The 25,099-nt window shown below is 45.2% G+C and overlaps 1 protein-coding gene across 1 annotated transcript; it reads right to left on the minus strand.

The window, feature by feature from the left end:
- Positions 1–19,652: 19,652 nt before the first annotated feature.
- LOC144757242 (olfactory receptor 6Q1-like) lies at positions 19,653–20,624 on the minus strand. The gene has a single exon (XM_078646368.1). It carries the CDS (start codon positions 20,622–20,624, stop codon positions 19,653–19,655), a length of 972 nt encoding a protein of 323 aa, XP_078502494.1.
- Between the last annotated feature and the right edge of the window lie 4,475 nt (positions 20,625–25,099).

Below are 25,099 nucleotides of genomic sequence, written 5' to 3' on the forward strand. Positions count from 1 at the left end.
GACAGGGAGGCAAGGTTATGGCCCGATTTGAAAATTGCTTCTATTCGAATAGATACTTTAAGCAGAATGAAGACTGTGCTCCTACAGACGCCGACCAGGCTCACGTCATCAAAAGAAACGTATGATCTCCAAGTTGCAAGGACAACAGAAGAGATTCATTCATTATTATCAACTAATTCCCCCATACATTTCGCAGAAATACTGAACGAAATCTTAAATATTTCTGATACCACTGGTGTCTCCAGTGTATTTAAAGCAGTGTTTTCGGGTGCTTTAACTCCATTCAAAGCCATCCTGGGTATTTTTCCAGACTTTGTCCATTCCATTTTTGGCGGACTTCCACTCCTTTTGGGACTAGTAGCGGGTATTCTATTTTTGATCCTGTTATTTCGCTATGGCAAACCATGTCACAGACAAAACACCTGCGACAAGGGAAGAAATGATCCTAGCCATTGGCTACTGGGACCGGGTAACTAAAATCCTTGGACTATCCCGGCTTAGAGACCTGAACATGACTTGGTCTCTTTCATTTAGACCAATGTGGCAAAGTTGTGTTATGCCTGTATTAAGGTGCTTGCTATGCGGCGAAGAATGTGTGTTGGACACCTGTCTGGCACTACTATCGGATGTGCCAATGGACGCAGATACCTTGTTGGGTCCGGTAACGGCTCATGCATTGTGCTGTCCCCAGCGGCTACCAATCCTGATGACGGCATTCTTGGAGACTTCACCACTACGATTGAGGGGTAGTGAAGCACAAGATGAAAGCAGCATCGATCAGGTACGACCTTCAGTCAGCTATGCTGATCAAAACATCAATGGAGGCAATCATGCTCAGGCTCATGAATGCATGGTAACAACCTTTTCCGAATTAGTGGAACTTACGCAAGAAGCTGTTGACAGTTTTTTCAACAGTCTAAATGATATGATGTTTTCACCAGAGCAGCAGGAATAACTTTGAGCAAAATAGCACTCGGAGTTCCCTACATGCTGAATTTGGCCTTGAACTTCTCAAAAAGCGATATGAACAATTTTTTCATCAGTTTGTTCAGACTGCAAGAACCTTTTTCCCCAATTCCAAAATATTTACGATTTTTTGGGACACTTATCTTCTGCTTAAAGTAGACATTATTCTTAGAGAACTGAATTTCTATTTTAGGTAGTCACGAGACATTAGCTATCCTCTAGCGCTCTCATACAAAACTTTATGATTGTGATGAAATGGTCTCGCACTTTTTTTCTGTATTAAGAGCCATGTGGTTTTCGCATTTATTCATGCTGAATTAAAAAATATGCGTTATATGTTTAGCATTATTAGACTGCTTATGCATATAGTACACGTGATAGTACATATGATTATGTTTCAAAATTTTCAGGATACATATGAATGTATTTTGGGGTGGTACGATATACACAAACGCTACTGGTTTCACTATGCCTAGATTTGTAAATATGGACATAGTCTACGTGGAGTGGGTGTGATGTATTCCTATAGGTACTGTATCGATTCCCCTATTCCTGACCCTGGTCTGGTTAATAATTAACTAGCAGCCATCTAACGGTGCAAAAACCGTTATCTGATTAAGCCACACCACGGCACAGAAGCGCGTTATCTGATTAGGTCATAACGCATGCCATCTAATTAGACAAGCAATATTCCTCCAGCCCCTGATAAGGCATACGGAGTTCTCAAAACAAATCAAACCTACAGCGACCTGGGAAATTCCCATAGCCATTGTTTTGATTTCACAGAGAACTTCAGCAAAAGAATGTGCAAACGAGCCCGTTCATATGACATCCTTATTGACGTATATATGTCCATCCTTACGTCAATCTCGGCACCTTTCAGGTATAAATATTACCGACATTGCCTTAAGCAAACACATGCGGTGGTGACGAGATCGGAGCAGCGAGACGTGCCGAGGAGCCCAGCAGAGAGCGAAGCCCACAGGCGCTGCCCCGCCTTCCTGACGCGCTGAGAACGAGACGCTGCCTTTCTCCTGCTGAGAAATCCAGCTCCGGCGCTTCCAAGCAACCCTCGCAGGCAGCTGGAATATCAAGACCTGGGATAAGAGATACCAGCCCTCCATCATTCTAGATCTCGGGTACAGAACTGAATAACCCCTTGCAGAGAATTCTCGAGTCAGTCCCTTGGCAAACAAACTTAACTTAAACTGCTACTTATCTCCTCCCGCCCACGTATTAGGCTTAGGTCAGGTACACTGGGGTAGGCGAGGTTAGAAGCACCAGTTGAGTATGATTAGTCAAATGTATATATGTATGTATCTATTTTATCCATTTTAAAGTATCATATGGCTCAGAAACCATATCAATGCTTTTACAGTATTATTTTATAATTCTGTCTTTACTGTATGCACTTTACTTAACTATAAGTATTACAATAATAGCGATTCATTTCTCTTGTATGAGAAAGGAGACTGATCAATAAATAATATCTTTTATTGAACACGCCCGTCTTTTCCTTTTCTCTACAATCTGGTGAAACTAAGAATGCACTGAACTGACTGAGTAAAATAAGTTGTCTTTTGTTTTCACACGACTCTAGAGATACACTCTTGATTAGGGGAGAGCAAAGTTGTCATGTTCTATGGTTGTCAGAAACTAACAGCCTGATTCATGAAGCGAAATAGCGCCCGCAATGGCTGCGAAAACGCAATTGCGGGTGCAAAACACGGAATCGGCATTCAAGTACGAAATAGCGAAATCGCTAAAAAATAATAGCGATCGGAATAGCGATTACGCTGTAATAGTCGCAGACTCCGGGAAGTCGAGCAATAGCGAAACGGAAATAGCGACCAACCACGGAATCTGCGAAATCAATAGCGAAACGCAATATTGTCTCAATCGGCATTCATGAAAGAAATACATTAGCGAAAAAGCGCTAAATCGCACGTTTGCGCGGCGCAATTTAAGGACAACTCAAAGCAGGTGGTAACCATAAAAGCCATGATTAACCAAAATTTGAAAAACTGTTAGCCAATCACCAACAGGTCCAGGCCTGACCAATCACACATAAGGACATTCAGCAGCAGCATTAGGCGTTCCACAATGCCTGGGATGTACATGGTGGTGAGGCGGCGAAGGCTACAGCGAGCAGCACGGAGGAGACGCATGAGGCAGGCAAGGATTTACCGGCAGCGGGTCACCTTGCTGGGGCAAACCAGAGAACAGATTTATGCTAAATACAGGCTGAATGGGGAAATGATCACCTGGCTGATACAAGAACTCGACCCCATCATGCAGCACCCAACAAGGCGAAACAATTCTGTGCCCACACATGTGCAGGTATTGTGCAGCCTGCACCTCCTGGCCTCCGGCAGTTTCCAGGGCATAGTAGCCGCTGCTGGGGGGATATCCCAGCCCTCCATGTCACGCGGCCTCCACACTTTTGTTGACGCCATGCTCAGCCAGCTCCACCGGCACATCACATTTCCCACGAGCCAACAGGAATTGGACCTGACAAAACTACAATTTTATAATGTTGCCCATTTTCCCCATGTCCTCGGCTGCATAGACTGTACCCACGTCGCCATCTGCCCACCAGCTGGCACGGAGTATATGTACAGCAACAGGAAGTCCTACCACTCCCTCAACATACAGATGGTCTGCAATGCCAAGACCATCATCACTGACATTGTGGCCCAGTACCCAGGGAGTACCCATGACTCCTTCATCTTCAGGCACAGCGGACTCCACACACGACTGATCAGGGGAGAGTTTGGGGAAGGACACCTACTTGGTAAGTACACTTTGTCGACAATGTCACATTGCTATGAAGTAACTGCGCTGCACAGGCAATCAACATCTGCTCCTCTCATTCAGGTGACAGTGGCTACGCCCTACGGGAATACCTCCTGACCCCTTACCTCAACCCTGCCACACCTCAGCAACGCCGCTACAATGTTGCGCACATCCGGACAAGGAACTGTATTGAAAGGACATTTGGCCTGCTCAAGAGCAGGTTCCGTATACTGCACAAGACAGGTGGGGCCATGTATTACAGTCCTGCAGCGTGCTGCCGCATTGTGGCTGTCTGTGCAATGCTTCATAACATTGCAACCAAGCGCCGGATACCAGTTGACATATCAGGCAGTGAATCTGAGGGGGACGACCGGCCACCAGCTCATGCGCACCATGCACGCGGGGAGAACCCAGCTGAAGGCCACAGACGTCGCAACCACATCACAGCTAACAATTTCTAGCCCACCCCCTTCCCCCACCCCACATATCACAATTGCATGCAAAATGTAATGATTACACAAGGCGAATGTGTGCAGCAAAATAAATGTATTTGTTTGATTCACAAGAAAAAAGGGTCATGGTAACAACTATTTACAAAATGCAGTATTCCTGCATACTGCATGAGACGGTTCATGGCAGGCTTAGCTTCAGCCTGCGCCTGTGTCCCTGACACAATGTCATTGGCGCCTCTGGCGCACAATTCCCAGGCGTCTGTGAGGCTCTTCCTCATCCTGGGCAGCTGTACCAGGCGTAGCCCTGGTGCTGCGCCTAGGTGGGGGGGCCTGCGTGGCAGAGTGGCTGCTGACACTCGAGTCACCCTCACTCGCATCGTCTCCCCCCACAATGGCCGGTAGCACAGGTGCATGCAGTGCGGTGACGGCGGTGGTCAAGTGCTCCAGCACCCGGGTAATGTCCTCGCAGCACTGGACCAGTTGGTGCTGCTGGGTCAACGAGCGCCGCGCCAGCTGGGTGGTGGCATTTGCTGACACATAATTGGAGTGACTATAGGTGGACAGGCGGCTCAGCAGCTGGTGGTGGCGCCTGCTTGCAACACTGCGGTGCTTCACCAGCGCTGCAGTATTGTCCTCCATAGCCGCCGTCATGAGGTTCATGGCCGCCGTCATGCGGTCCATCCGCTCGCCGACTCCTGCCACATTGCGGCCAATCTTATGCAGCTGGAGCTGGATGGCTCCTTGCTGCTGCGACTGGCGCTGGTGTATTCGGAGCATGCGCCGCTCCACGCTCATGCAGGCATGGAGATGCCCATTGCCCCTCCTGCTGTTGTGCCGCTGTGTAGCGGATGTGGCTGGCCCAGATCTTGTTGGACGTGCTGCAGGTGTTGTAGCAGCTGGTGTTGCAGGTGCGGCAGGCACTGGAGGCACATTGGTGGGGGCTCTGGTGTTGGCAGCCGGTGGGCCTGCAGATGTTGCAGCAGGTACGGTGGGGGGCCTGGTCTTGGCAGCCGGTGGGCCTGCAGATGTTGCAGCAGGTAAGGTGGGGGCTCTGGTCTTGGCAGCCGGTGGGCCTGCAGATGTTGCAGCAGGTAAGGTGGGGGCTCTGGTCTTGGCAGCCGGTGGGCCTGCAGATGTTGCAGCAGGTAAGGTGGGGGCTCTGGTCTTGGCGGCCGGTGGGCCTGCAGATGTTGCAGCAGGTACGGTGGGGGGCCTGGTCTTGGCAGCCGGTGGGCCTGCAGATGTTGCAGCAGGTACGGTGGGGGGCCTGGCTGCTGGTGTTTGCGCAGCGGCAGGGGCTGGTGGCTGGGTATCGGGTAGGGATTCCTCCTCCTGGGCCTCCTCATCGATCAGCAGCCTCTCGCTGTCACTGCTATCATCCGCACCTGTGAGGGTAAATGGATACTCATTAGGTGCATGTGACTGTCAGACGTGCAGATGTTACATGCATGCTGGGTGTCATTCCCTGGATGGCTGTGGATTTGCGCACTTTGGAACCTTTCTGGCCGCATTGTGGTACTACTACATTGTGGACATACTACGTCTCCCACAATGCTTCAGGGCATTTCCTGATGCACAACATAGGCATGACTAAGGGCCAATGAGTGAGCCTATTTGGTCAGGGGCGGTCATAGGGGACAGGGTCGCAGTCGCATGCCACTTACCTTGGGTGTCTTGGGTGGGGCGGGAGGAGTCCAGAGGGGTCACGCCAACACACGCCTCCCTCTCCAAGGTGTCCTCTACCTGGTCCTCCAGGGGGGTGTTGGGTGGGACAGTCGGTCCACCACCTCTGGTGCCTGATGCCTCACCAAGGCGCTCCGCCACCCTCTCCTTGGCACGCCCCCGGAGGTCGTACCACCGCTTTTTCAGCTCCTCCAACGACCTGTCCGCAACGCCCACAGAGTTGACGCTGGAGGCAATCCCCACCCAGATCCTCCGCTTCTCCTGCTCTGGGACCCTCCTTGAGTTGGCACCAAACAGCTGGTCGTGGTTGGCCACCACCCCTTCTATAAGGTTCTCCAGCTCCTGCTCGGAGAACTTTAGTTTGCGCTTGCGGCCAGCGCTGGTGCTGGGGCCAGGGAGAGGTTCGTCGGACATGGCAGTCGCAATTTCGGCAGAATCGGGAGTCGCTAACGGAGGTTTAGCGGCAGCTTTCCGTCGTCAACACTCCAATGATAGCGTCACTGTGGTGTTTGGGGGTGGGATTTGGCTGCTTCCTGGTTGTGATGTCATCACGGTGCTCGGAATGCGTCTTCCCGTTTTCCAGATCCCGCGAGAATGCGACTCGCAATCCCGATCGCACGGGATTGCGAGTCGCAATCACGTGCGATCGGGATTGCGAGTCGCAATCACGTGCGATCGGGATTGCGAGTCGCAATCCCGATCGCAGGTGGCCGGAAATAGCGATTTTTCTGCGTTTTTTGTAGGTCGCTAACGGCTTTAGCGCCCGCGTGCGAGTCGCTATTTTTTTCCCGAAAAGTACATGAATGCCGTTTTGCGTTTCCTCAATAGCGAGTCGCTATTAATCGCTATTAGGGACACGCAAAACGGCCCGTACATGAATCAGGCTGTAAATCCCTTCTTGTCTATCCAGGGAGGTTAAAATCCTCCTTGCCTATTCGAGAAAGTTTCTAGTGAACTCTGAGCTAGCTGGCAAACACTAAACTTTAAGTCTAATATCGTCGGTAGAAGACCTAGTTAACCTCTGCCCTAGGTTTATACTATTGAAGATATTATTCCAATGCGCAGAGCCTATTGGGATAATAGGAACTACACTACAATTCCACAGGCCCCAGGCCTGCTTTCTAATTCTCTCGTGGCTCTTATACCACTATTTTAGTATATGGTTTGTGAGGCCCCTAGGGCATAACGTATACTGTGCAACTTATCGTATATTAATTGTGTGACTTGTATTGTGTTTTTACCTTTGACCTCATAAAGAGTGCAGAGGGGTTGTGTTTAGATTAAATACATATATATTTGATATATACCTTGTGTGGTGTCCTTTCATTTGGTATTCAAGGGATTATAATTGGCAAAACAACTTGCTTAACTCACCTACTGAAGTCTTAGCCTGATGTCTGCTTTCTATAAGGTTGACTTTACAACCACCATCAATAAGGGTTGATTAGACTGGTGCAAGGTACCCACTAGAACTAGTGGAGATCATATACCAGGCTAACTTCCCACACTTGTGTCTAGTCAAGTCGTGGTTCTTATACCACTTTCTTTATAAATGGTTTGGTACGCCCCTAGGGCTCAACGTATAGTGTGCTAATTTACTGTGTGCGATTAAGTTTTCCTTATATACTGTTGCCTCTAGCCTCATAAAGGAACTATGCTTTACATTCCTTCAAGACTTAGCTTGAAGGCTGCTCTCCATAGCTAGCACTGGGATAGCTTGCAATAAAGGTTGTCTTTCACCTACCATCAATAAGGGTCGTTTGGACTGGTGAAAGGTGCCCACTAGAAAAGTGGACAGCATATGCCAGGCCAACTGCTCACACACGTTTAAAAGCTTCAGGCTGAGGGAGGAGCCCTGGGGGACTATGCAGGTGGTAGGTGTAGGGTCTGAGAGGTTGTTGTGGGCTTCTGTGGATTTGGTGGTCCTCCAGGTCTCTTCGAGGTGGTGGCAAGTGCGTCTGGACTCTCAAACTTTGGTGGTAAACCATCTGGCTTTCTTGGCATGGGTATTGTTGCTTTTCTTGAGGGGGCTAAGGTATTGGCGCTGTCTGAGATCTATCTGTGCAGGGTTTGGGCTACGGTGTTGGTGTTGATGTTTTCCACAACAGTTGGGGTGGAATTGTTGAGTGAAGAGGTGAGCTGGTCATCTGTGATTTTGGTCCAGTTTCTTCGTTGGAGAAGGTGCTGGTGTTTGTGCATGGTGGTTGTTCTGAAGGTGAAGTGAACGCAGCAATGGTCGGTCCATGGGATTTCGGTGATGTGGCTGAAGGTGATGGAGTTTCGTGTGGTGAATAGGGGGTCGAGCGTGTGTCCTTCTGAGTGCATGGGCTTGATCATGATCTGGCATATTCCAATGCTGTGGAGGTTGTCAAGGAGGTATGTGGTGTTGGTCGTCGAGGAGGAATTTGAGGTCTCCCAGCAGTGTGTAGTTGGTGAATGCGATGGCCTGTGGGGAGATAATGTCCATGATGGAGTTGGCGAAAGGTCCGCGGGGTCCAGGGGGTTGGTAGATGAGGGTTCCATGGAGGGTGGCGGTGGGGCTGGCCAGTATCTTGAAGTGAAGGTTGTCAGGAGTACGTAACCAGGAGCGCCTACCTAACCCACAGAACTACTAATCCCAGGAGTCATGGAGTTGGGCGTGGAGTCAGCGTCTACAAGATGACGCGATGCGCACGAGTTAGTGTGCGTAATTCTGGAAGTTTGTTTGTTTCGTGGTTCCTCAGCGGCTAGAGTGCCGTGTGCATTGAAGCAGACGTGACAAGCTCGGCTGAGCTAGTGTTCTGCGGCCAGAGAGAATTCAGAGGATTAGGGGGCTTCGCATCGGAAGGGTGAGTCCTCGAAATCGGCATAATTCTAGGCGGCGATTTCACCGGACGGTGAATGCACGTCTACAAACATTGATCAAACATTGGGGCAGCTGTGAAGGCGGCGGAATTTGGATATTGTTCTGATTTCCCCAAAAAACTGTCTGCTACAAAATTTCTGGTACCGCGGTGAAGTAACCGCAATTTCCAAGAACGGTAGGGAGAAACTTTGGGATTACAGCGTGTTGCTAACGCAGTATTTGATTCTTTATTTTCTTCATTTTCTGGGACATCACTATTTCCCCCTGGATTATTGGAAGGACTTTGACTATTATTTTTTTTGCTATCAAGACTGCATAGCTATCATTTATATTTTTGATGCCATTTACGAGAACCGGTGAGCCGTTTTCCTTAAGTAAAGAAACATAAGGGAGTCTGGGTGCTGTGAGATTGGAAGTGAGCCCATTATAACGGTATGCTTTGTTTTTGGTGTAGGATTCATTCACCAAGCCAAGGTTGGTTGTTATCATTTGGAGAGATGCACGGATGTGCAAGACAATGGTGAATAAGGTAGTTATGGGAATTAGTGAGACCTTAGAGAGAGTAGTCATATATGTGTATATGTGTTTTGATCTCTGTTATTTTGTTTTATAGGTTCTCATCCCTGCTGTTCCCTATCTACCCTTCCCTCACTTGATCACCTTAACGCTCTGTGTTTTATATTCAGAGATTGGGGATATCAAGAGGTGGACCCCTTATAGCATCATCCGGATCCCGAGGAGTACAAATCCCTGACAAAGGTGTTCCATCAGTTCTGTGGGCTCGTCGGGGAGTGTGCTCAGGCGGAGGCAGGGTTTGTGGACAGGATGGCAATTCCTCCTCCCGGGTGGGTTTGGGAGTATCTTCCTGGAGATCTTGTATCCTTGGGGGATGGCGATGTCCGGTCCCACGGTGGTATTGGTCCAGGGTTTGGTGAATAACGCTACGTCCGGGGTGGTGCTGTCGAGGAGGTCCCAGATTTCTTTGGGATGTTTGTGGAGGGAACGGACGTTGAGGAGGATGCATCGCAGGGCCTTCGGTTCAGTTGTATTCTTGCAGACGGGTTGCACTGGGTCCGTGTTCTTGGCGGTGTTGCAGGAGTGCCAGCAGCGGTGACAGCTGAAGGGTCCGTGGGTGTCGGCTGGTGATGCCAGCTTGCATTTGTTATTGCGGCCTTGGTTGAGTGCGTGGATTGGCGCTGAGTCGTAGCATTGGCAGGATGGAGAGCCAGGGTTCCTGGTGCTCATTACAGACGGGTCACAGACAGGCTTGCCTTTGGCGTGCCTTCGGCGCACCAGCGGAGCAGCAGTGCAGCGGCCGCCATTAAGTGGGGGTTGGGAAGGGCTGGGCAGATGGGAGGTGGGAGCTGGGAGATAGGGGATAAAGGAAATAAAGGAAAGGGGGAAAATAAGTAGAACTAGGCACAAAAGAGCAGAGATGCAGAAAAGTGCAGAAAGGTAAAAAATAGAAGAGGGCAGAAAAATGAGTGAAAACGAGTGAAAGAGCAGATCGAGAGGAAGGAGGGAGGAGTCCACTGGACCACCAGGGATGTGGTGCAGAGAAACCTGCGGGTGGAGGAGGGCTTTGATCACCAACACACGCAAGGGCAGGCCTCACTTCATTGTGGAGCTGCAAGGGAGGGGGAGCAATTTCACTGACAATGAGTCAGTGGTCCTGCTCGCCTGTCCCCACAGCTGCTGTCATTGAGTATGACTCATTTTGGCTCGTTGTGTGCTGGGAAAAAAAAGTCCCTCTTTTAATAACAAGCTCAATTTGGAACTCGGATACAAAATTGACATTCCTTTTCATTTATTGGGCATAAATGGCTTTCTAATGCTTATAGTGGTTCGGATTTTCACTACGGACAGTTTTAGATCAACAGTTTGCAAGTATTTTTCTTTTAACATTTTTTAAGCTTTTTAGAAGTTTTTAACATTTTAACAAAACAAATGTTTTATGAGCTTTGAGCATACCTATATCTAGTTAGGCTAGTAGTATGCTATAGGTTACACATGCCGTCCTCGAAAGAGGAGCGGGTGTTATATTCCATATATGTACCTTATATAGGCATAGGTAAACATCACAACCTTTCACCTATATTCTTCACTACATTACGTACACAACGGTTCTTGGCACTGATATTTTACCTAGATACAACGCTGCATTAAGAACACGGGTTTTCCCTGGTTCGATACTCATACATTTTGCATGAAGCTTCTTGGAAGCCCAGCTGGACTCACCGCAGGATTAACATCTCCTGTATAATATCTATGTTAAAGTTCAGGCCCGGCGTCATCCTAAAGGCTGACACAGTAACACAGCAAGGTGGGACAACTGGGGAGACCTGTGGGTATTTATACATCATGTCTTGCTTAGAAAGACAGAGGAGACTTCCTGGCTGATACACTGACCAGAGACTCTGTGGTTCAGCTATGCAGACACTCCAGCTAGCAGTTGTCTAACATCCCTCGTGAGGTGTCAAACTCGAGACCATGACAGTTCCCCATATTCTCTCCTTCCTCAGTTAATGGGGTTGACAAGACCTTAGAGGGATTCTTGGTCTAACGCATAACACCTACACCGATGCTCGGTACATTTAGGTACATCTAGTTAGGGAGACATCGTAGGAGTACACACTTTCTTATCATGTGTTTCATGTACTTGTATATATTCATGATTACTGCAAAATGGTAGAACTGTACCATCCCTTTACTTTCGTAGTACTGCTATTAATATATCTCTGGTACTGTCTAATGGTTGTTATAGCAAACCTATTCTACACTAGAATAACAACTGTTGATAAATCCTTATTGAAATGCCCCAACTGTTTATTCTGTGTTTCTCTGAGACAAACTAAGTGAGCACGAGTAACTGAGCGAAAAGTAGTATATTGTTTCCACAATCCTGAGGGATCAGGGTTGTCTAGTTCTGAGGTTGCCAGAAACTATTCTCTTCCTGATAAGAGGAGATTCTAGTGGCACTGTGAGCTAGCTAACGCAAACAGGCTAACATATCTGGTGGGGTGCTCGGAACCAGTCTGCCACCAAACCCACAGTTTATGTTATCCGAACATGCAGATCTTGTATAGGATATATAGGAACTACCCAACAGTGAATACAGTCAACCCCAAGAATCCCAGCACCACCCTCATTCCCCTGCTAAGCCATGCATAAGGCTGCCCACTTAAGTGCACACCCCTCCTCACATCCCCCAAGATAGCAGACAGGTGCAACTTAGGATTTCCCTGGGGATGATGAAGGGAGAGGAGACCCGCCTTTAGAGGTGCAGACACCGGATAACCGGCAACCTATCACCTGCAAAGGGGTATGGAGATACCCAGACCACACAACTTCACATCCATGGTTGGCAACGTTGTCCGGGATAATATGCAGATGAGAACAGCCGTAGAGGGCAGCTTGCCCAACCCCCTTATGCTTGTGCCCTCCCATCTAAGGCAGGTATCTTTCCCCCAGCCCCCCACCTCTCTCCAACCCCCTCCCTCTCCCTTTTATATTTTTCTTGTTATTATTATACGCATATCATTCATGTGAGTATTGTATGTGGCTACTGTATAGGCTAAGAGGATGATGTAACTCCAGGTGGTATACCATCATTGTTCATTATTAAAAACTGCAACACAAAAATATTCCTTGTGTTAAATTTAGAAGGATTAATAGTGGAGAATGCCTCAAGAATTCTTGTGCTAGCTTTATTTTGAGTGTAACTTTTGTTTGAGATAGGCTAAATGTATGTTTTAGAAGCAGAAGTAGTATTTGAGAAATGATGTAGGCATGCCATTCGCAAACGTTTTTTGTGCTTGGAAAAATTTCTAAATGTTGTTTTCCATTTTAGAAACTTGGTGATGCATGTGCACGCTCAGTAGCAAAGCAATGTATGTTTCTAGAGGGCCATGTATGAAGTGTGATACCGGAATTCGCTCACACATAGCTGAGAAGAAAGGCTTGTATGCAGTAAAACAGGTAGCTTGATACTGTCCGAAGGAGAAAACCAATGAGTTAGAAATATAGTGATAACTGTTATGCATCTAGCACCAATGAAGGTACTTTCACAGTGAGGCAGGCAGTATTCAGCCAACCACTTCTCAGACAGTCATCAAATTAGTGATTCACTACCCGTGGAGCTATTCAGTTATCCAGAAACTACACATGTACACATGCAATCAGGCAGGCAGAAATTATGTAGTCACTGTGTATACATTCATCTAATTACTTTGTTTACTAACTATTGATGTATATAAATAACAATGGTATTCTCTACGCAATTACATGAGTGCATGAGTAGAGCCTGGCTGTTTCGTCAGTGCATGTGTGTGCCTCAATATTTCAATGTTGCATGGATTGTAAGTGGGTGTTTAGATGACTGCATAGGTTCTGCGCAAATGTTATAATGATTGCGTAGTTACAGTCTAGTAAATTTAGTGAAATTTTTTTTAAAGTGTAGACAAAGGGGAGATGCAGTGAAACAGAAAGAACAAGTTGAAATAGTAGTTAACAATGCCTTGGCTTTAAAGAGGAAGCTTTTCATTTTTATTCTAAATAGAATAAGACTCTTGACAAAATAGTGTTGGGCATGAGGAGAAAAAAGAGAAAAAAAAGATTAGTCAATAGAAGTTACTGTTGTAAAGATTTTAGTGGAGAATGGATACATACCTCTAGTACAGAGGCTTTCTTTAATGAAGAAAGCTATCTCCAGGAGAACAAATTAGTTCATGGTATTGATTAAAGAGGCCAATGTTATGTAAATAAGATTGGTACTCTCATAGCAAAAGAGGTGATGGTACCTAAAAATGTAGAAGAAGTTATTGCAGAAGAGCTACAAGGAAGGTCTGGTCAGGGTACTATATACAAATGCATTTGTAGTAGTGTTTCTATTATTAGACTGCAATCCATTGATTTATTAAGAAATTCCCTACGTATCTTTCCAAAGCGAAGCTTACAACTCAAAATAAGTTATATCACTCAACAATGCGAACTTCAGGTACGAGGTTGTATTATGTGAAAACTCCTGCTTTATCTTTTGGAGAAATAAATAGAGCACTTTTGCATGGTAGTGTGGCAGACAAAGAAAAGGTTTGTGGTGATGTGCAGGTTCGCTTCTTTGGTCCTGAGCTGGATTCTAGGGAAAATGAAGTGTTGTTCGATCGAAGATTTGCAGAACAAGACACGTATTACAGTTGGTAGTTTTAAAGAAGAGATTACAAAATGTAATACAGTGTTGTCTAAAAATCACAGGGGCAGATTTATGAAGGCCTTGCGCCATGTTTACGCCGCTGTTGCGTCACGCAAGGCGGCATAAACGTGGCGCATTCCCTACGAACGATTTACAATGTGACGCATCTAGGCAGATGCGTCACGTTGTAAAGCCCTGCGCCGCTTGTGGGCGTTCCGGCGCAGGGTGGGCGTTCCGGGGCAGGTGCGCCTCGCAAAAGTGGCTGAGTGAAATCTATAAGATTTCACTCAGTCACTTTCAGGCCAATGCTGCGTCAAAAGCTTGCGCCTGCTTGAAGCAGGCGTAGGTCTTGATGCAGCATTGGTCAGATAGGGCACCCCCGAGCCTTGCTGGAGCTGCGTCGCGCTTGGGACGCACCTCCAGCAATGCGCCACCTTTACGGCACAGATGCGTTACGCATCTGTGCCGTTTTTTTGTGGCGGAGCTGTGGCGCACTGTGGCGCACATTAACTGGCGCATCCCTTGGGTTGCGCCAGTTAACATAAATCTGCCCCACAGAGTATGTTTATTAATGTTGTCGATGCACTTACTAGAAGATTTAAACACAGACTGTTGACATATTTAAAAAGTGAAAAAGTAAATAATGATGACTGGCAAAAGTTACTTGTGTATTTATTTATAGAGGAACGCTTTGACTTGTTCATACAGCAAGCTATAAGTAACTAGTGTTACAATAAATTAGAGGATAATAAAATGAACAACACATAGATATTAATACCCATTTTGTAAGAAAAGAAAATGCCTTCTAATGTAGAAAAACTATGAACGTCCAAAAATAAAAAAGAAAGTCAACATTTATTATTGTATTGTGCATTGTGAAGGTTCATTATGGACTGCTCTCCAGGACTCACTACAACTCCAAAATTCTTGCAGTATGATACCATCAGGGAAAACTGTGGAGACAAATCTTGAACTTGAGATTGAACTTTTGAATGGACTGTCTGCTTCGGTGTTGTTGTGCTTCTATTGAAGTCGAAGGTCCATCAACTTTGCTTTGCCTTGTTGCTGCTCACTATGAACTCATCTTATGAAATGTGCAAAAAATATAAAAGGGGGTTAAAAATCACCATGTATGATTTTTGGCAGTGTTGGGAATAGCTGTAACACACTGCGCATCAGCTGTTATAACAACACTACAGTCCATGCAATACGTGGCCATTCATAAAAACTCTGGAGCCATATTTGTTATAGTAGTCTGCACCTCTAAAGGAACTTTCAGGCCGGGAACTGTTTCTGCTGCCACTTATGTAGATGGTCCTCCAGCCTCTCTGCACTTGATCAGCACTTGGAGACGTTTTCAATGATAGTTTTTAATTCCCCATGAGTTTGGGTGACAATGGTTAGTTTGATGGGTGTTTGGTAGTTATGTTCCATTTGTGAGTTCAGATGCTGAGTTATTATTTGAAACTGTTCTCTTTTATAGATGTGTTGTTAAAATAAAATAAAAGAAAGTTAAACGAATATGTTACTAAACAGCTAGACTCAAACTTTCTGTAAAATATGTCTACATATCTGTTTTTCACTTTGCCATTTATATTCATGACTATTGTGTCATTGCCCCCTCTGGTGTAGCTGTGAAGAACGAAAATGCATTTTTGATTTAGTTATTCCAACAATGAATACAAAGGGGAAAGTTAAATTAGAATCTTACTTAATACCTACACTGAACCCTTATGTAAAATAGGTCTACATATATGTTTCACACTTTGTTAAAAACACCTGGTATTTGTCGTTTTTTTCTTGGCAATGGCACTCATAGAATCATACAGGCCCTCCTTTCTCCATCACTCTGTAAACGCACCACCTCCTGGGATAGTACTTGTTGGGGGGATGAGGACTCTTTGGCTCTTGAGGGTTTTTGGGGGCCAAGTATCCCTGTTGTTACCTCCAGTAAGTCCCACACAGTCAGTTTGCTAAGACGTCTTCGGGGGCCACCTGCCCTTTCTTCACTAATCTGCAAACATGACTCTTGCCATAATACTGGTTGGGAAATAAAAGATGTCTTGGATGCGAAAGGACCTTGTGGACCAAGAAGTCCTCCTGATACTATTTTTAAGTCATACTCAGCGGAATATCTGACAGCTGGTCAGAGGCTCCATCCCCTTTCTACACCATTATGCAAAGACCATTACTACTTGAAAAAACATGGACATGCACTGAAAAAATCAAATGAAAGGTTACAGGTAAGTTATAGTTAGGAATTAGCATTTAAAAAACCTTGGAAATTCACTGAAAAAACAAAGGCTACAGGGATGTTATGTTAAGAAATAGGATTTTTTTTAAAACCTATGAAATTCGCTGAAAAAAACAAAGGTTACAGGGATGTTATAGTTAAGGTGATATTTCACTCTTACAAAACAAGAGAAATTCAGTAGTTATAGTTAACCATAACGCGTGCCCCCAAAATTCACTGTATATGACCTCACATATTTCATCACTGATGACATGGTCAGTGACATCACTGATGACATCACTGATTACATCATCCAGTGACTGTGAATGTTTCTAAAAAGTTTATGAGAGTTAAATATATATACAGCAAGGTGTATTGATGAATGAATGGGTGTTTGAGTACCTGTATGGATGATTTAGTGGGTACATAACTGACAGTATAAGTGAGTGTTTATACATGTCTCAGTGAATATATGGGTGAGTGACTAATCTGTGTGAATGTTTGTATCAGTCTGTCAGTTGGTGTATAAATGGTTGCATGTGTTGGTGAGTAGATTCATGACTTCCTATATGGGTTATTGGTTGGTTGTCTGAGTACCTATATGGGTACATGAGTGTCTGTGTGGGTGTGTGTGTAACTCCCTGCATGGAGAATGAGTGAATGAATCACTGGATGTATAGGCTCATGAGTGCTTCTGAGAGGGGCTGTTTGGGTGAGTGAATGCGAATATGGCTGTGTCGGTGAATGAATGGATGTCTCAGTGGTATAGGGGTAAGTAACTACATATGTGAAAGGCAGTATGTGTGAGTGTTGCAGTATATAAATGACTGTATGTGTGAGTAAGTGATTGTGAGAGTGGATGTATGGGTGCATGTGTTCTTGTAACCAAAGAGTTGTACAAAGTTCCACTGGGAATGATCTTGTAATAGAGTCTCTCTCTCTGAATTGACTGGTGAAGTCGACAGTCTGGGAGCTAGGCAGGTCCCTTGTCGGAACTAAGAAACCTCACACAACTAATAGGCTGGATGGCATGTTTCGTTCAGCCTTTGTGGTGTTGTTTCATCATCGGCTTCCTGCTCCAACGTCAAGCCGGCGCTGCAATGCCTGACGGGTAACAACAAGTGTTACACTTTTATGGAGATCTTTTGTTCCTTGCCGTGGTTTGATAGCGTGTGATGGACCTAGAGAAGTGGAGTAGTGAGCAAAGTGTAATTTTAAAAAAGGTTGGTTAGTCCACTAAGTATCCTTTATTCGTGTGGCTAGCCACCTTATTAAAAAGTGCAATGAGGGGGTATCATGGACCAAGGTTACATTAGTACGGCCTCATTTCAACCCTCATATGTGGTCAACATGTTTCATGCCCTAAAGGCAATTCTTCAGGACCAGATAGTGCTCATAAACTAAACAGGGGCCCGGAAGTGGGCTATGGTGTATACATTATACAACCTGGTAGGTCTATGACTAGAGCAAGCCGATAGTCCTGCGACACCGTCAGACCGTTGCAAAACCTGTGTCAGTCCACGCGGCTTGTTCGTGTGGGACCTGCGCTAGCGGTGATTACCTTAATTGCGCGAGGCCAGCGCCATTCAGAACCTACCTCCACACTCCAGCGTGTAACTACACGCAGAACAACATGTCAGTGACTGTATAGGTGAGTAAGTATGTGATAGTATCTGAATTAATAACTGAGTTGGCGTGTGACTAACTGTATAGTTGAGTAAGTGGCAGTGTGATTGACTCTTTGGGTGCGTAAGTAGGGGTGTGAGTAGCTCTATGCGTGTCTGGCAATGTGTGAGTGGTTGCATGGGTGTCTGAGTGGATATGTCAGTGGCTGTATAAGTGAGTGGATGTATAAGTGACTCTAAGGTGAGTGAGTAGATGTGTGTGTGTGTAGACCTATGAATCAGTGAGTAGGTATGTAAGTACTGATATGAGCATGTCAATTGTTTCGAGAACGATAGTGTGAAAGTTGGAGTGGGTGTATGAATGGTTACATTGGGTGTGAGTAGCTGTGTCAGAGATTATGTGGATGATGTAATCGGTGATGTCATTTGAGATGTCATCAGTGATGTCACTGACCATGTCATGAGTGATGTACTATGTAAGGTCATAAGCATTGCATTGCTGGGGTATGAGTGACAGTTAGTTCAGTTAACTATAACTGCTGCATTTCTCTAGTTTTGTATGAGTGAAATATCAGCCTAACTATAACTTCCCTGTAACCTTTGTTTTTTTCAGTGAATAAAATGCATGAGGATTTTCACTTACTTGTGATATACCTACAGTTTCATTGTAATGGTATGCATGGTAAAGGCATATGCGTGTTAATGACATGCATGGTAAAGGAATGGTGTATGTGTGGTAAAGGCATATGCATTGTAATGGACACGAGGTAAAGTCATGTGTGGTGACAATGGCACGAGTAGTTCCATCATACATCCTTTAGCACTAATACTGAATTTTTACTGCATATCTGTCATTGGCATCTGTGAGCATAATGCTATAGCCTAATAAACTGTTGTTGCAGTCTATATCAGCCATTAAAGGCCCACTCCAGAGTAATAGGCCCAAGCTAAAGGGAAGGGCCTGTAACAAGGGAGTGGGTCTTTAATGGATGCTATAGCCTAGAATGATAGGCTGTAAGTCACTTAGAACAATTCCGTCCTATAATGGTAGAATGTTCTAATTTAAAAAATAACAAGAGACACCGGTTTTACAACTACTTTGCGCCTCTGAAAGCTCAGTTCCTTTAACGGCTCCTACTGCATATACATGACAGGAGCTGTCAAAGGAGGCTGGAATCAGCATTTGATTTTTCCTCTGTTCTGTCAAACTCTTCTTCATTTGGCAGATCATAGGCCGACCCAGAAGCTGAGGTGGAGTCCCACATCACTCTCTCCTCAGCTCCAGTGACTGGAGGAGGAAGACTCAAGGTGTACCCTTGTCCTGAGCCCCTGGCTCTCTTCTACCCCTGCACAATCCACAATGGTGGTGGAAAGGCAGGTGAGAGGGAGAGTCATAGGCTGTAGATTGGACATTGGAAAGTTGACAGCAGCAGGCCTACAGCCATACTTATAGCCACCTGCTGCTCAGTTATCTTCAAGGCAATCATCCAGTTGGACACAGCAAGCATTCTGTGGGTAACTGCATCAGCCTGATGGCGGCCCACCTACGGCTTCCAGTTTTGGTGTCTCTCTTGATGGTCACTACTACCTTGTCATCCTTCCCTTTCATATCAACATCATGGATGCTATGGCTGTCCTCCTTGACGTTCAGCAGGTGGTCCTTCCTCCAAACGTCCTGATCAGGTTCCAGAATCTGTTGCAGGTTAACTTATTGTTTTGGTTACTGCATACACTGTCAAGAAAGAAGACTGAGGCGTCCAGATCATGGGGATTAGTGTATTGGGTGTGTGGCGGGGGATATTGCGTGTTTACTTCTATAACAAAACCCCAACTTTTGCTATTATTTAAGAATGATGTTGAGTTCCTACTTTGCAGCTGAAGTATGGAGTCTGAAATTTAATGAGAATCTTGATCTTCTAAGAAATACTCTGTAGAGCGCCTGCTTAACCTCCTTGTTTCGCAAACTGTATATCATGGGGTTAAAGAAGGGAATGACCACCGAGTAAAAGACTGACACCACCTTGTTCATGTCCTGGGAAGGTAGATTGGTGACCCTAATGTACATGAAGACCATTGTCCCATAATAGATGAAGACCACAGTCAGGTGGGAGGTGCAGGTGGAAAAGGCCTTCAATCGTCCAGTCGTGGAAGGAATCGCCATGATGGTGGTAATGATGCGCCCATACGACAACGCAATCACCAGCAGGGAGCTGAGGAGCACAAGCATGGACACCAAGAAGTCCACAAGCTGTTTGACATGGGTGTCGCTACATGACAGTCTCAGCAACGGCGAGGCATCACAGAAAAAGTGGTTGATGATGTTGGGGCCACAAAAAGTCTGTAGACACAGAAATAGGATGGGCAAGACAGGAGTGAAGAAGCCGGTCAACCAGCAGCATGCTGCCAGCCGTGCACACAAACTGCTGGTCATGATGGCTTGGTAGCGCAGCGCGTTGCAGATGGCCGCATAGCGGTCGAAGGCCATGGCTGCCAGCAGAAAGCACTCCGTTGCTCCCAGGAATGTAAAGATGTACAACTGTGAGATGCAGGCAGTGTACGAAATGTTCTTTCTTCCAGACAGCATGTTCACCAGCAGGTTTGGCAGCGTCACAGATATGTACCCTATTTCGATGATAGACAGGTTGACCAGGAAGACATACATTGGTTTGTGAAGGCGGTAGTCACAACATACAAGAAAGACAATGATGACGTTCTCTGTGACTGTCAAAATATAGATGAGTAGGAAAACCAGGAAGAGAAAGATCTCGCACCCCCGGCTGGTGGGGAAACCGACAAGGATAAATTCCGTCACTGTGGTTTGATTGGCTGTACTCATCCGTGGTGGCGCGTCCATCTGCAGGGTTTAGAAAAGCACTGAGTCAGAGGAGTAAGCACAAAGACCTGGTTCAGATACAGACACATGGACATTTATTTCCTGGAAAATAATTAGATGAGGGTCTAGTTTTAGGTTCCCATTTTCAATTAAAGGTTAGACGGTGGCATGGGTTTATTCTCTCTACTTAGGACCATACCCAAACTGTGGTTTATCTTTCACCATGGTGGCACAAGGATTGAACTGCCACATCTGACAATAGTGCACAGTGATATCTTTGCCCAGAAATAAAACACATTTCCACCACATTCAGCAAATTGGCAAACTGAGACTTTTTATACGAAACCTTACAAAAGAGTCGAGAATGCTAGGTGAGCAGGATTCCCTATCAATTGCGTCATTTAGTGTTTGGCGGGAATTGAAAATCCTCCAATTCATTGAGGAAAAGCTGTCAAGAACAATACTTAGGACTACATATAAGAAGCAAATTTGTCAGAAATTACAAACAATATTTACATTAAATCAGAAATATGGCTTCAGGACAATTGTTGCATTTTAGAATCATAAACAGGTTTAAATGTAAGGGAGAAGGGGAAAGAAAAGTAAAACTACCATAACTACCAAACTCACCTTCGTAATAAATAAAAATAAAACATTAAAATACGCAGATAGTGAAATGCTGTAAATATTTTAAGTAAAATATCATATACTTTGGGATGATGACAAATATAATTACACCATATTATCATTGAGGTTTAGCATTACTAGGAATCAGTTCTTTAGCACTACCTCAGCACAAGCACTGTCAAAGTTGACAACATGTGGGATCTTTTGATGGACATTAGAAAGAAGATCAATTCATTCATTACTTAATTTTAGTATATGAATGATGTTGTATCTGATATCTTCCTGCTGCTCAGCAAGAATGCATGTGATGTGGAATGTTGGATGAAAGGAATGTTAGTGGTTTGTGAATGTCAGTTGGGTGAGGGCTGAGCAGCAGGACAGCTGCTCCTGATGGGGTTATCTTTATATCTTAACAACTTATCATAAATAAAGTAACATGAATAATCTACCTTGGAGTATCCATCTCCTTTCTGAATACATCAAATGACATCTATAACATTTTGCTAGGTGATAAATTTAACCGAAAAGGTTTCCAAGAGTCAACCACATTAGCAAAGAAAATATGTAATAGTAGAACAACATTAGTCTGAAACATAGCATTAATCTTTTCACAAAACTTATTCCTAAAAATAACTGCTAAGCCTTCAAAGATCATTGGCCCAGAGTGGAGAGTAGGATCTTCAGGTAGTGACTTCTTTGAGCACCAGCAGTGGAGAGTGGGATTCTGAAGCCTGACAGAGGAGAGCGGGGTCCTCAGGCTGTCAGCCCTTAGGGCACTGGCCATGGAGAGGGGCAGGTCCAGTTGAGAAGCTCTTAGAGCACTGGCTGTGGAGAGGGGGAGTCTGAGTAGGTTAGCTTTAAGAGCAGTTGCAGAGCAAAGCTCATTAGGAGAGTGTGAACTGACAGCTGCTATTAGAAATACTCTGAAGCAGTATTGATTGATTGATTGATTGATTGATTGATTGATTGATTGATTGAAGCAGTGAACTCTTGGCGTCTCAGGAACAACATCTGCAGCTCACTGAGGTATCTGGAACAATTTCACCCAAGGATTCCAGAGTGAAACGAATCTACAATGAACCTCAGTTGAGTCCCCCTCAGTATGGAAGGGGCAAGTGTGCCCCCCAATCTCCCTGCTCAGAATACCTAAATGTTGACATTTTGAGGATTCAGTGTCCCCTGATCCCAATATGTGCGGTGTAAAATTCAAATCAATGTTTTACTTTATATCTTTTATGTCTTATTGTTCCACTGTGCATTAGGGGGCAGAGCCGTCTGTCATATGAGTGTGACATCATTCAAGAAGGCCATCTCATGGGCCTTCTTCCAAGTGACCTCACAGCCAGAATCAGAGATTCTCAGTTTATATTTTATGAATGAGACATTTCCTAATCCCTCTTTTTTAGTTAGGAAATTGACACTGTTTTACCTTGTATTGTTCGGGTAAGGATGTTTAGTCTTGTTACTGTCGAATGAGGTGACGTCACAAGGAGAGTCACCTTATGGGTTCGCGCAGTGGCGTACGCTGCTACCTCCCCTCTAGCAGGCTTGTCTTCAGAGATAGATAGGAATGATTGATGTTTTATACTGTGATGATATGTGACATCAGCTGGAGTAAGACAATAACACTTCCTTGGTTATCTATGATCCACTAGCAGGCATCTCAACCTCTTCCTCTTCCTGTGGGTCCCCTGTCTGATGTCATAAGGGATCATGAGCTCTGCAGATATTAGTAAAGATCTGTCTCATCTTTTTTTAATGAATTCCTCTTGCTCCTTTAAGTCTGTGTTACTTCTTCTGGTTTGTAACAATCATTAAAGCATCGCATCCCTGCCACTCTTTTTAATGCCTTCCTGTCACATTTGATAGCTTCTCATTAGGTTGCATAATTGGGCAGGATAGACTAATGCCACTGACAGATCATCTATGTAAAGGTCAATCCCTCTGAAACTGAGGGGCACATTTGCAAAGAGTTCCCACAACGCAGGAAGTAAAGTTGCTGCACTGGGTTGCATGAACGGGAGGAATATATCTACCTAGAAGTGGCACAGTATTGGTCTCTCCCTTCCTGCAGCCATGCTCCAACACAGGCACCCTTGCGCCATAGGGCAATGTGTCTGCATTGAGGTAAGAGGGAAAAGAGGGAAAAATGAGGTGAAATGAGAACATTTCTCCTTGTTACGCCTGCCTCAGGGAGCCACAGGGTTTTGGTGTAAATCTCTGCATAAGATTCATTTTCGATACGCATCAAAACCCAATGCTGGTTGCATGGGGACGCCTATGCTCCTCCCACGGGATGCTCCTTTGATGCAGAGTAACAAAGGGCCGCACCTTGCTTTTCGTTGCATGACTTTGAGTTACAATCCAATGCAGATCATGATTTGATTTGTTTTGTAAATCCCAGGAGAAGACTTGCACTGGGTTTCATTAACCCGTTGGCCGCTGCCGCAATTTCGCGGCAGTGCGGACGTTTTAAAAAACGGGCGGGGCTGCGTCGGCCGTTGAACATGCGCAGCACCAGCCAGGTAGTGCTCTGAACGTTCAACGGCCGACGGCAGCACTTAACGGGTTAAAAAGTAACACAAACCCAATGGAAACTCTTTGTAAATGTGGCCCTAAATGTCTGGTAGATCACCCGACCACCCATTTGGAATCATTCTCAGAACTCTTGATCTTGAACACTTATTGAAATTGCCAGTTGCTGAGGCAAGCAGAATTTTCAATTGGTATTGGCTACTTCATTCTTAGCTTCAGCGCTTCAAACTTTCAGATCACTGACACAAAATTGAGGTAAACAATATTGTTTGACACAAATATCATCCACAAATAGACAGAAATATTGATTTTATTATAGAGCTTAAAGTGAAAATGTTAAATATTTTAATATATAAAGTTAAAAAAATATAAATTAAATGCATTCCAATAACATTTTATGCGATATATATATATATTACATGCCTTTTTGTAGTCTGCTGGATGGGCGACATGGTGGTCCAGTGGCGGTGCAGTGTAAAAACTGCACCGCCACCTGACCGCCAGTGCTTGTCATTGCACAGGAAGGAATGCACCATGTTGTGCATTCATTTCAGTACTGGAACTGGGAGTACAAACCTACAGGGGGCACAGCATGTACCCCCTGCAAGTGCCCCCATTCACAGGGGCAAGAGGGAGTCTTTCTTTCCTCTCCACCAACAGTTTCATATAGGAAGGAGCTCATGAGACCACTGGTGGTGAGGAAAGTCATAATATGCATGGCGTGCCTCAGGGCACTACCAAGCATATTGCGGCCCTCAGACCACTGCACCACCACCAGGAAGGCAGTTGTGGTGGTGCAATGGCAGTTGGACCGCCCTAGTTGTAATAGGATGGCCGGAAGACTCCTGCGTCACCGTGAGTTTGGCGGTCCATCGACTGCCAATCTCATGATCAGGCCCATAGTATTAAAAAATTTAATTTGCATAAACACATTTAGTAAAAATACTATAAACATTGGGGAAAGCGTTAATTTTCAAAGGGTCAAATTTATTATTTCCACTCCAGTCTGTACAACAGTAGGGAAAGCGCTGGACTTCAGAGGGGTTACATTTACTATTCCCATTTCAGTATGTCCAACAGTAGGGAAAGTGTTGGACTACGAAGGGGTAAAATGTATTATTACCACTCTAGTCTGAGAACAACAGTAGGGAAAGCGTTGGACTTCTGAGGGATTATATCTACTATTCCCAGGTAGAAGAGAGCTCTTGAGTTCAGCAATCAACAAACAAACATCAGTGTACTAAATCGCTGCCTTTAAAAAAAAGTACTTTAATGTACACTAGAACAAAATATTACACACAAAATAAACACGATTT

Source organism: Lissotriton helveticus, chromosome 1_1 (assembly GCF_964261635.1).
Source record: "Lissotriton helveticus chromosome 1_1, aLisHel1.1, whole genome shotgun sequence".
Classification (NCBI taxonomy): Eukaryota; Metazoa; Chordata; class Amphibia; order Caudata; family Salamandridae; genus Lissotriton; species Lissotriton helveticus.

Coding starts and splice junctions, on each gene's coding strand:
- LOC144757242 (XM_078646368.1), bottom strand. CDS start 20,624: ATGAGTACAGCCAATCAAACCACAGTGACGGAATTTATCCTTGTCGGT.